The sequence below is a fragment of the Mastomys coucha genome, unplaced genomic scaffold (genome assembly GCF_008632895.1).
Source record: "Mastomys coucha isolate ucsf_1 unplaced genomic scaffold, UCSF_Mcou_1 pScaffold5, whole genome shotgun sequence".
In the NCBI taxonomy this organism is placed as follows: Eukaryota; Metazoa; Chordata; class Mammalia; order Rodentia; family Muridae; genus Mastomys; species Mastomys coucha.
The window spans coordinates 64,074,636-64,087,518 of NW_022196911.1; the positions used below are offsets into that span (position 1 = coordinate 64,074,636).

The 12,883-nt window shown below is 45.2% G+C and overlaps 1 protein-coding gene across 11 annotated transcripts in view; it reads right to left on the reverse strand.

Annotated features, from left to right (window-relative positions):
• Positions 1-12,883, reverse strand: part of Ndel1 (nudE neurodevelopment protein 1 like 1) — a 53,307-nt gene that overhangs the window by 30,973 nt on the left and 9,451 nt on the right. For 2 of the 11 annotated variants that reach the window (XM_031351354.1, XM_031351364.1), the window contains exon 1: positions 2,920-3,113. The exons of 1 other annotated variant lie outside the window; for it this stretch is intronic. Coding sequence is in view for 2 of the 10 variants with exons in the window: in XM_031351365.1 (XP_031207225.1) it covers positions 2,920-3,101 (182 nt within the window). In the remaining 8 variants the exon portion in view is untranslated. Of the gene's footprint in view, positions 1-2,316; positions 2,690-2,919; positions 3,325-5,451; positions 5,507-10,349; positions 10,490-12,883 lie in introns of those variants that run through there. 8 more of the 11 variants (XM_031351359.1, XM_031351358.1, XM_031351356.1 and 5 more) reach the window with 7 other exon arrangements.

Below are 12,883 nucleotides of genomic sequence, written 5' to 3' on the forward strand. Positions count from 1 at the left end.
AAAAAAAAAAAAAAAAAAAGTTAAAAAAAAGTATGGGAATAGAGATGGCTCTGAGGTAAGAGCACTTGCTGCTCTTCCAGAGGGCCAGCACCCACATCAGGTGGACTCACAACCATATATATATATATATGTATACACACACACACACACACACACACACACACACACACACACACACACGATCTCCAGCTCCGGGGATTCAGATGCCTCCTGTCTCATCTCTATGGACATTGCATTCACATGAACATACCCATGTGCAGACACATACCTACACAAAATTAAATAAAATAAATATATCTAATGTTTAAAAGAACAAATCAGAGTGGACTAAAAAGGCAGTTCAGTGGTTCAGTGGCTCTTTCAGACTACTAGAATATGGCTCCCTGCACCAACATAGGGCAACTCCCTCTCTCTACCTCTAGCCTCTTCTGGCCTCTGCAGGCATCCATATTTACACATACAACATGTGAGCACACACTCACACAAGAAATAAGTTTTTAAAAGAAAATGAATTACGCCAGAAAAAGCAGCATGCAAAGTGCTTAAAAGCTCAGACCCTAGAGTCAAACTATGCTGTAGCTGGGAAGACTATTCAAATGCTCAGTGCCTCATTTTCTCACCTATAAAACAGGAAAATTAGTTGTGTTTTGAAGATGAAGTGAGTTACTATTGGCACAGCACTTGTAACAGAGCTTTATGCACAAATACCACATAAATGTTAATTCAACTATAAGAAACTAGTAGGCCAGACGTGGACCTTTAAAGTTAGACCAGAGTAAACAGACGTCCAAATTTAAAAACACATATGATTCCTCAAATCCTTTCCTTACAAAAGGATCTCTAACGCGTCTTTCCTGGAATAAGCTTTATGCGCTAAATTAAAACAAGCAGGAGTTCTTACCCTCCCGCCACACTTTGTATTTGTTGCTTCCTGCCTGGCAGCACCCAGCTTTATCCCACTACACCTATGCATCAACTTTATCCTTCTAAAAAGCAGGTTTAAATAACAAATGTGCTACCGTGGCAGATGATGTCAGAACTGTGTGTGTGGAGTTTGCCTCCAGGTACACTGCGAGGATGTGCTCACTCTCACTAGAGATTGCATAAGTGGGGAAACTTAGCCAATGTCAAATCTTTCACTGCTTTTAAAAAGTGCTCAAATGGCACATCTACAATCTTCTAAAGCTGCAACGCACGCAGACAAGTACTCTCTGCTCCTCTCCATCTTCCTTAATTCTAGGTCTCATATGGAGTATGAGTCTAAAATTACAACTTCTGCACCAGACATTCTCACACTCTATGACCTTTAGATGCAAACAACTGACAATCAGCTCACTTAAACTTTAAACAGTTATCATCTAACAGATCTCATTGGCAAAGATACTCCGTTCAGCACTAAGAAAACTAATTTTACATGATAAGATTATTAACATATGCAGAATGAAATAGGTCTTATTTTTCTCCCCTATGAAGTACCTAGAAAGTAATTTTAACTTAAGTCCTCAACCCTCAAGTTTATTTTAGCATGGTTTAAAATACAAGTGAAAATAAATTTCATTTGGTCTCATGAAAGCATTTTCAGGTCTATTTTTTATTTCAAATGCTCTGTATCCAACTTCAGTTTATCTAATTCAAAACAAAGGCACTGCAGATTTAGCAACTTCTTCTAAGATTAGATCCTGCTCTAACTGGGGCTAAAGGTTTTCTTTGTTCTTTTCAAATTCCTACTCTAAGATTTTAACAACAATTCAGAAAAGATACCCCCAACTGGGTGTCCTTTGGCCTCTTCTGACTCCCCGGCTTACTGATGAGATCTGCACTATCAGCTTTCTGATTTGGCAGATACCACCCTATCTCTTAAGCGCACTGAAAGCAACATAATTTTCAGACTAACAACCAGCCACTCATGAGCAAGCTTCAGGGTAAGATTTTTCCAATAACTGAGGTGTTTTTGTTGTTGTTGTTTTTTACTCGAAAATAAATCATCTAGCAACTTGTGGTATTATCTCTGACAAGTCCAGTGTTCAGTCCTCTTTCTGGCTGAAGAAGGTTAAAAAAAAAAAAATCTCATAAAAACAGAAACCAGACCCCTGAGCTTAGAAAGGTAAATTGTAATTCAAGCTAAACTTCTCACCAGTTAGTGGAACCCAAATAAAAATCACTCAATTGCCCCAACCCCCTGGACCGAGGTTCAATTTCCCCATCCAGCAAAAAAGTGACTTACGGTATCCGTCACAAGTACAAACAGCAAATGTTCTAAAGTGTTTACAAACGCTACAGGAATGGGCCCTAATAATGAAAAGAGCCCTCACTCGCCTTAAAGTAAGTCACCGATAGTCACCTCGTCGTCTCCCAGAGAAAAATAAGAAGCGAACGCAAGCAACCAGAGCCGGTTGGTGAGACTTTCCCCAACTCCAGAGCGGATGATTAGCAGTTCGGAGCAGGCAATCACAAGACTGCCGGTCTCTGCCAACGCGGGCTGCTCCTGCTCTCGCCTCACGCTCACAGGGCGCTGGGAAATCAAGATCCAGCCCTGCTCCTAAGCACTCCGGCAGCTCCAGGGAATCAGGGGTGGGTGGAGCGAGAGGCTGGGCGCGCCTCTGCCACCCCAACTGGGCCACTCCTCGAGCCGTCAGCGCCTGAGCCCCCGGTGCCACGTCCCGGCCTCCGTCCCTCCTCTGGAAGCCCCGGACTCGCTCTCCTGCAGGTGCCCCCGGTGGGCCACACCTCCGGCAGTAAGGAGGGGACAGTTAGAGCGGTTGGAACACTTGTCTCCGTACCGGCCGCCCCCGAACCCAAGCCCGGCCTGGCCCACCGGGCCCTGAGCCACAGCCCCGCGGTCAGGCAGGCTCCCCAGGGGCAGGCCTCAGCGCTGCCCGCCCGGCTCGACCCCAGAGGCTGCCTCGCACGGGAGCTCACCGCCAATGTGTCAAAAGCGCATGTTCGCCGCCGCTCGGCCGATCCCTCTGCTCCGCTGGCCTGGCCAGGCCCGCCCAGCCGCTCAGCTCAGCTCCCTTCCGCAGCCCAGAGCTCCACTCCGCGTACCCCCGCACCGGGCTCCTCCCCGACACGTCAGGGGCTCCCGGGGTGTCGGAGGCCATTCTGTGACGCACGGGGGCGGAGTCGAGAGCATGCGCAGAAGCAGGCCGGCGTGCGGGGAGGAGCGACGGGAGGCGAGCGCTGACGTGTGGCCTGCGACACCGTCCTGCGCAGGCGCCGCCCCGGGCTCCCGAGGGAGGTGGGATTTTAGCCGTCTGCGGTTTCCAGAAGCTGCGCAGTAAAGGAGAGTAGTTCCCTAGGCTAAGAAGGGAAGCGAGTATAAAAGAATGCTAATTCAAGAAGGAGACAGGAAAAATGCGCAACTGTCCTGGGAGTAGAAACTTAAATTTAACAAAAAGCATTTGGGGAACAATTTTAGGAGCTTTAGACTTATTTCAGTGCTGTCGGGACTGGTTTTGAAGTTTGGAGACAAAACGACATAGCGTAAGACATGCTGAGCCTAAGAAAGACAAGGTGAGCCCACGTATACATTTGGGAAAAGTGAATATAAACAAAAAACGGTGCGAGATGGATTTTTAAAGAGAACCCATACTGATGAGCAAAGGAAGGTTAGTGGGGTCTAAAGCAACCCGGACTACACTATGAAGGATATAGGATTTTTAAAAAATGATTATGAATTCACTGTGTGGTTTGTTGCGCCCGTAATTGTACCAGTCACGGGTCTGCATTGCTTTGTCACAGTAACCCCACGTTACCCTCATTTACACGTAAGAAACAGCAAGATGAAGTTCCCCATAGTCACTCAACTACTGCGCGAATTCAAACTCAGAAGCTATACTATTATCCACTACTACGTTGACAAGAAGGGAAACGTAAGCTAGACCATGGGGCCAAAGGGCTTTCCATACACTACTGTTAACCATCAACAACATTTGAAGCTGGAATCATTAGATCTATATTGTAACATAAGACTCAGAACAGCTCTCCTTTCCAGGCCAGTGGCCCGGAACAGCTTTGAAACTCAGTCTGCCTTCCCTACCTGAAGCTCTGTTCAGTCTAATCAGATTTCAGGCAAGGAAGTGATTAATGAAGGCTTTCCTATAGATCTGGTGCCAAGACAGGAACAGTCCCACCCGAACAGGAAAAGATAAAGGCCACAGCTTCTGTCCTGCCTCTTGGCTGAGGTGCTAAGAAACACACTGAGTCACCTAATGGCTGCCAGGCCCTTCAGAAAACATTGACATCATCTCCCAGGCTGCTGCTCCTCCCATTTGCTCCAGCCCTAAGACTGGCATCGGCCCCTTCTTAATGAATGGGCTTAGCTTAGCAGAACCCTCAGAAGCCAAAGGCCCTGCTCTGATCTTCTTCACTGGCCCAGGGGCTGGAATAGGGTAAGAGTCAACAAGCTGCTCCACCTCCTTCCATTACGCCAAATCCATGGGAAATAAATCAGTAAAGAAGACAGAAGTCTCCAAAGGAAGCACAAGTTATAAAACCAGCTTTGCAAACGCAGAAAAGGGGGCTGGTGAGATGACTTAGGGGTTAAGAGCACCAACTGCTCTTCTGAAGGTCCTGAGTTCAAATCCCAGCAACCACATGGTGGCTCACAACCATCTGTAATGAGATCTGACGCCCTCTTCTGGAGTGTTAAGGGCAGAAAAGGTGAGGACTGCCATACCCTTCTAACTTGACAAAGCATGCCAGAACACTTTCCACAGGTCCCAGTACAAGGTCCCTTTTGGACTGACCCAGAAAGTTCAATATAACAATCTCCGAGAACATGTATAAATACCCCAACATCTTCCCTGCTACAAAATACAAGAAACAGAACAAGTTCCACCCTTCCAATGGGTAAAGGATGATCAGCTACCAAAAGAAAGATCTGGGCCCAAACTCCAGCTAGTGAGAATGCTGCACTTTGGCCCATCACATTAGCTAAGGATCTACTGCGGCAATGAAACAACATGACCAAAAAGCAAGTTGTTGGGGAAAGGGTTTATTCAGCTTCCACTTCCATATCACTGTTCAACACCAAAGGAAGTCAGGGCAGGAACCTGGATGCTGAAGGTGACACAGAGGCCGTGGGGATTGGGGGTGTGGGGAGGGAAAACTGCTTACTGGCTTGCTTTCCATGATTTGCTCAGCCTGCTTTCTTACAGAATCCAGGACCACCAGTCCAGGGATGGAACCAGCCACGATCCTCCCACATCCATCACTAATTAAAAAATTCTTCACAGCTGGATCTAATGAAGGATTTTTCTCAACTGAGGTTCCCTCCTTTCAGATAACTCTAGTTTGTGTGTCAAGTTGACATAAGACTAGCCAGCACAGTAATGCAATGCATATAAACCTGCTACGGAAACTCTGAGGAGATGGAACATACTTAACTTTTGGATCAAGTAAATAAGACACCGAAAAAATGAAAGGCGCACTGGATGTGCTGGTACATACCTGTAATCCTGGAAAGTTCCAGGCCAGCCTACAGCGCTACATAAGAACACCTGGACTTAAACAACAAAGCAGAAAGAGAGAGAGAGAGAGAGAGAGAATATAATTCAATCTAATTTTCTATATTCCTTTAATCAATATGTTTTCTTGCTAATCCTTAAGGGCAGAGATCAGATTGAGGGAGGAATACTCAGTAACTGGCTGGCTTCTAATGATCTGCCTCATGTCCACTATCCTAAACCCCAACAGATCTTCCTTTTGCTTCAACTGAATTCTCTAGAGTGATTTACATGCTCTCAGCTATGCTATGTTCTAGTCATGGAAACACAAACTTTTCATCGAATCTCCTGTAATGATCCCCCCAACTGGCTTTCAGTTCACTGATTTGGTCACCGAGCTCTCTCCACTTTCCCCTCACAAACTCAGGTTCACTCATTTTCCACTTCATTCTGCCTGCATTTCCCGTAGTCCAAAGCCTCCTGCTTACCTGTTTACCTGTTATCTATTGCATCCTATTCATCTCCACCCCAAGCTCCCTCCCTTGAATGACTTCTTGTTCCACCCTAGCAGTCTCTGCATGGCTTTCACAATAATATCACTAAAATTCCACTGTGTACAGAGCATCCCTGCTTCCAAACTTGATTTGTCTTCTTGCTACTGTTGTCATGGAGGATCAGAGCCCACACAGCGGCTCCAACCCACCCTGGCAGTCTACATCCTGAAGTTCTCCTGCGCCTAACCAGATGCACCACTGTGTCCCCTTGTGGTTGTCTGAATGAGAATGGCCCCATGGGTGCTTATCTTTAAATGTTTGTTTCCCAGTTGGTGGATCATTTAGGGAGGATTAAGAGGCATGAGCTGCTTGAAGGAGATGTGTCACCAGGGGTAGGCTTTGGAGTTTCAAAAGCACAAGCCAGACCCAGTCTTTATCTTTCTCTCTTCCTCCTGCCTGTGGATCAAGATGTAAACTCTCAGTGCCCCATGGCCATGCTGCCTGCAGTCATGCTTCCCACCGTGATAATCATAGACTAAGCCCTCTGAAATTATAAGCAAGCCCCCAAATTAAATGTCTCCTTCTGCAAGTTTTTTCGGTCATGGTGTCTCTTCACAGCAATAGAATAGTAACTAAGATAAATTCAACCCTCACTGCCCTGTGCACTGTGACTATATCTGAGGCTAGGTCTGCTACCTTTCTGCCTTCTTTAGCCTCATTCACAAAGTAACTCCTCCAGGAAGCCTCCCTGGATATTCAAAACACAAATAGAGGGCAGAATAGTTAAAAAGAAAACTTAAAAACACTGCCTTTGGGGGTCTAACAAGATGGCAGAGCCAGTAAAGTTGCTAGCCTACAATGTATGATCACCTGACTTTGATCCATGGGTTCTACTTGGTGAAAGAAAAGAACTAACTCTTTAAGCTGTCCTCTGACTCAACATATGTACCATGACAAAACACACAAAGTAAACCAAAAACTAAATAAATTAATAAACAAACAATAACTATGGGCTATAGGGGTGGCTCACCAGTGAAGCACACACTTAGTGCCCTTCCAGAGGACCTGAGTTCTGTTCTCAGCACCCAAATCAGGCAGCTCACAACTGCCTGTAACTCTAGCCCTATGGGATCTGACAACCTCTTCTGACCTCCCCAAGTACACACACACACACACACATACACACACACACACACAAAATTATTTTAAATAAATATTGCCAGGCATGGTGGTGCGTGCCTTCAGTCCCAAAGCTCAGAAGGCAGAAGGCAGCCTTGTCCGTATTGTAAGTTTCAGGCCAGTCAAGACTACATTATGAGACCCTCTCTCAAAATGAATTAAAAATAATAGTGATAAATACAAAAAATTAAAACACTGCCTTTTAGCCATGGAGGTATCTAACCCTTCCCCCCCAAAACCTAAGTTCAGCCAGGACAAGGGCAGGTTAGCTATAACAGCCCACAGCACAGCACCAGGCACTTAGCACACGCTCAGTGAACATGGAAGACGGAATTGATGGTTAGGTAGTGATAAATCAAGTGCACGACTACCAACAGAGTCTGGAAAATGTTGTAAGTCCTGAGAACTTAACAGGAATGGAGACTTCCAATGGTACAAAGGCTGCATGAACTGATGCCAGGTTACAGAGGCTCTGGGGTTTGGGTCATACCTCAGGCCTTCACTTTCATTCAAAATTTAAACCTAATCTTTTAGTCCCATACTCTTGTCATTTAAGACAACAGTAATACAGGCCTGAAATTGCTGATGGCTTTAATCTCAGCATTCAGAAAACAGTGGCAGGTGGATCTCTGTGAGTTCAAAGCCAGCCTGGTCTACATAGCAAGTTCCAGGTGAGCCAGGACTACGTAGAGATTATGTTTCAAAAGTAAAAGAAGAAGGAGAAGAAGGAGAAGAAAAGAAGAAGAAGAAGAAGAAGAAGAAGAAGAAGAAGAAGAAGAAGAAGAAGAAGAAGAAGAAGGAAGCAACAATAGTAATGCTATTTTTTACTGTTTAAAAAATAATTGAGAAGCCGGGCAGTGGTGGCGCACGCCTTTAATCCTAGCACTTGGGAGGCAGAGGCAGGCGGATTTCTGAGTTCGAGGCCAGCCTGGTCTACAGAGTGAGTTCCAGGACAGCCAGGGCTATACAGAGAAACCCTGTCTTGGAAAAAAATAAAAATAAAAATAAATAAATTGTTGGAGCTGCGACTTTATCTCAGTAGGTAGAGTGATGCCTAGCATGCATGAATCCTGGCCTCCAATCCCAGCACTGTCCAAATGAGGTATGGTAATATTTGCCTATAATCCCAGAACTCAGGAAGTAGAAACAGAAAGATCAGAAGTGTAAGGTCATCTTCAGCTACACAACTACTTAGTGAGTTCAAAGACAGCCTAGACTACATGAGAGTCTGTCTCAAAAAAACAAAAAACAAACAAAAAAACAAGCTGGGTGGTGGTGGCACATGCCTTTAATCCCAGCACTTGGGAGGCAGAGGCAGGCGGATCTGAGTTTGAAGCCAACCTGGTCTACAAAGTGAGTTCCAGGACAGCCAGGGCTACACAGAGAAAACCTGTGTTGAAAAAAAAAAAAAGAAAGGAAAGAAAAGAAAAAAAGATAGCCTCTGAGATAAGAAATGGCTTTATACAGATCAGAAAACCTGTCAACCATATACTATGAGTGTAGTGCTTGTGGGTCCAAGGCATTCTTCTAAGACTTGGGGATCCTGCCATCACTTTAAAACATACTTCCCACCCCATGGAGTTTATATTCTAAGGGAGAACATGGCCGATAAGCAAAGAGATAGAAATACAAAGAAAAATAACTAAGGTCAGTGGACAAAGAAGGACAGAAAGTGCTCTCTAACCAAGCATGTGATTATCCTGCATGCCTAAAACGATAAGGCAAGAAGATTTCTATGAGTTCAAGGTCAGCCTGAGATACAGAGTAAAACCCCAACTCAGAAAAAAACCTGCTTTTGAAAACAGGACATAGTGTCCATATGATTTTTTTTTTCTTTCATTAAGTTGTCAAGCTTAATGACATGTCCATTCAGCAAAGAATACAAAAGATATGTAAAATTAAACAAATTAGTAATATGTACAGATGTCTTCAGTAAAGAAATATATACTTTTTCATCATAGTTCCTGACATGGAATAGGTACTCAATAAACATGGCTGGATGAATGACCACCTAGAGAGGGCAGAGCCTTTGACCAGACAATGGATTTCCTCTTCTAAGATTGTGGATGACGGTCAGTTGAGTTTAATACCAAATGCCCACTTCTAAGCCTGGTATGGTGGCTCATGCCTGGTCCCGGCTACTCGGGAATCCAAGGCGGCAAGCAGTCCTGTTAGAGAACAACTTGGACAACATAGTGAGACCCCGCCCCCACCTCAAGAGAGAGAGAGACAGACAGACAGACGGGGTGGGGGGAGCCACAGACAGTATGCCTAGGGTATTTCCTGAAAGGAGAGGACCATTCCTTGTCCTTAATGCACCCTCAGTCCCTTCTTGAGCTGGCAATATCCACAAACTACTCAAGGCAGCTCAAACTCTGATCTCAGCTCTGCCATCACAACTTCTACCTTCTAACTGCAGCTGTCTGCGAGTGCACTTCCTATGAAGTGTGTGTGTTGATTTTAAAAGACAAAGTCTTAACTGTGTTGCCCAAAGTTGCCTCAAAGTCCTGAGTTCCAAACTTGAGTATTGTCTCAGTGTTTAAGAGCCAAAACTTGCTGCTCTTGAAGAGAGGACCTGGGCTCCATTCTCACCACCCATAGGGTAGCTTACAATCATCTGTAACTCTAGTTGCAGGAGATCTGATGCCCACCTCTGACTTCTGAGGATACCAGGCACACACACAGTGAGCAAATATACATGCAGACAAAACACCCATATCGTGAAATAAAATGAATAAATCTAAAAATAAAACAATGTTTAAAAAAAAAAAAACTGAGCTCAAATGATCCTCCTGCCTCCTGCCTTGGCTTCCCAAGCAGCTGAGACTACAGGCTGCTGCAGGCAGTACACATTGTTTTAGGTTCCCAGACTCCTTCTTGTTTTCCCTTTCTACTGTGTCTGATGGAAGAGTATGGCACCGCTTCTGGCCCTTGGACTCTGCCAAGAGGTGTTTTAAGTCTGCAAGTGACACTGCAAGTGTCATAAGAGCGGTGGCTCTTGAAGGTGAGAAAGATTATAGTTGGGACTGAACAGACCTTCCCCTCACAGGCCTGCCCTGAAGGCTGGTCCCTGACAGCAGCAAGCTCTCTTCCTTATCTGAGAAGATAAGCTAAAATCTAAGGAGAATCCCTGAGCGGCCATGTATCTTCTACTGGTGGAACTCGATATACTGCCATCCATCTACCCATCAATCTGGAGTCTGTCCTGATTTCTTCCCCAGCGGCCTACCTTCTTCGGCTTAGGACTTCTTCCCAACCTGAAACCCTGTGGTTTTCCCAGCTGCAGAGCCTCCGATCTCCCAAGTTTCAGTCTTCAGGCTCTGTGCTGGTTCCAGCCACAACCTGTTCCTTAGAGTGGCAGCTACCTGCCCAAGAAAGCATCGCCAACATTGTTCATTGCTAATTTGGTTAACACCTGGCAACGCCAAGCACTGTTGACATCGTACCTACATAAACACTGTGATTGTCCCTGGAGGAAAAAAAGAGGATGCCTGATCACATACCTCGCACAGACAGGGAGGGAGAGCACCTGTTTTGCCTACTCTCAACCCAGACTGTGCAATGACAGAGATGAAAAGAAATGGAATGTTTCTGACCAGCCTGAGCTGATTGTATCACACAACCTCAGCCTAATTCCCACCACTGAAAAAGCCGATGAGTCAGTTACTGGCACCCAAAGATTATGTATTCCACCATTCAACAAATATTTATCGACTGACTAGCACTGTCCTTAGGCCCAGGGAGAAGCAACTAACAAAAGAAGTGAAGAAACGCTTCCTGGAGGTTTTCTGGGGTTTATTTTGCTGTTTGGTTTGGGGTTTTTGTCTGTTTGTTGGTTGGTTGGTTTTGTTTTATTTTGTTTTTCAGACTCAGGGTTTCTCTATATAGCTCTAGATATTCTAGAGCCCAGTCAGGCTGATCTCGAAAACACAGAGATCTGCCTGTCTCTGCCTCCCAAATGCTGGGCTTACAAGTATGTGGTGCCGCCACCGCCCATAGAAACAAGTCATCTCTAGGAACCCAAGCTAGACTTGTACTCTCAATTTTCTAGTTTTCTCAGTGTCGGGGTTCCAAGTACGTGTCACAATGCCTTGCTTCCTGTAAGCTTTTTTACTTTCTTTATTTTTATTTTACACACATAATCTTACCTGCATGTGTGTCTGTGTGAGGGTATTCTATCCTCTGGAACTAGAATTATACAGACAGTTGTGAGATGCCGAGTGGTTACTGGGAATTGAACTCAGGTCCTTTGGAAGAGCAGCCAGTGCTCTTAACCACTGAGCCATCTCTCCAGCCCCACCCCAAGCCCCTTGCAGGCTTTCTAACAGTGAAAAGACAGAAGAAAGAAGAAGGTAAACAGAAAGTGCCAAAATCACATCAGTATGCCAGGCTGTGACACATACCAATGAGAACCATCAGCTTTTCAGGGCTTTGCATTTAATAAAGGTGACATTTAGGGCAGCAGTCTTGACTTTGGCCTCTAGTCCCGATGCCTGGTGTCAGGAAAGCACTGAATGTTTGTGGAATGAATAGAAAGTCCTCAGGGGGCATTTTCAAAACCCAGCTCATTGCCTCAGCTCCCTTCTGCTACTCTATGTTGCTCCTTCCTCTTTTTCTTTTACTAAAGAAAACGTTTTTCTAGTTGGGAGCTCTAATAAGACATTAAGAAGTGAGCAACAAGAAAACAGTTGACAGGGCTGGAGAGATGGCTCAGTATTTAACAGCCCTAGGTGCCCTTGTAAGAGGACCCAGGTTCAGTTCCTTAGCACCCGCAGGCTGACTCACAACCATCTGTAACCCCAGTTCCAGGGGACCCAGTGGGCCCTCCTAACCTCCATGAGCACTGCATGCACATGGTACACAGAGATACACACAGGCGAAACATTCATACACACAAATTTTATTTTTTACTGAAAAGAAAGAGAGAAGCATTGCTGAAGTGGAATTGTATGATGGCCGTGCTGAATAGTGTGTTAATATCACAATAATGTTACAGAAGAATATTAACATTGAAAATGGCCCCAGTGTTCAGCTACACAAAGAGAGCAGTCAATAATACCCATAGGATTCCATTTTAACCTAGAACAACATACATCGAACATTAGAAAAAAGGTCTAGAAATACAGACATCAAATGTCAAACGTCCACAGTGCTTACCTTTAGGACATGAGTACAGCTCACTCCCTCACTCCTTCCTGCTCACTCTCTCTCTCTCACCCCCTTCCTTTCTTTCTGCATTTTGACAAACATATATTAGGCGAGTAATGCTTTCATTGTCATATAGCAATACTGCATCTAAACTTAAAGTATATTCATTTCCTCTACATTCTATGCACTTTCCTAAGCAGATGGATTTAGGGCTCTTTTTTTTTTTTTTTTTTTAACGTAGTCTTTGAGCCAGGTGTTGTTGGCACACACTTGTAATTGCAGCAGTCTGAGGCCAGCCTGGGTTGCAAGACAAGTCTCTGTCTCAAAACAAAACAAAACAAACTGCACCCTGGGCCTCTACTGGCATTTAGTCTAGGCTCCAACCCACAGATACCTGACAACACACAGGTATGCCTGTGCCTGACTCACTATAAAAGGGGCTGCTTGCCCCCTCCGCTCTCTCTTGCTCTTCTCTCCTCTCCCCTTGCTCCTGCTCTTTATCCTCTTCCACCTCTCTCCCCATCCCCTTCTCCTCTCTCTCTCCACATGCTCATGGTCAGCCTCTACTCCTCTTCTTGCTCCTCTCTCTCCCTCTCCCTCTCCCTCTCCCTCTCC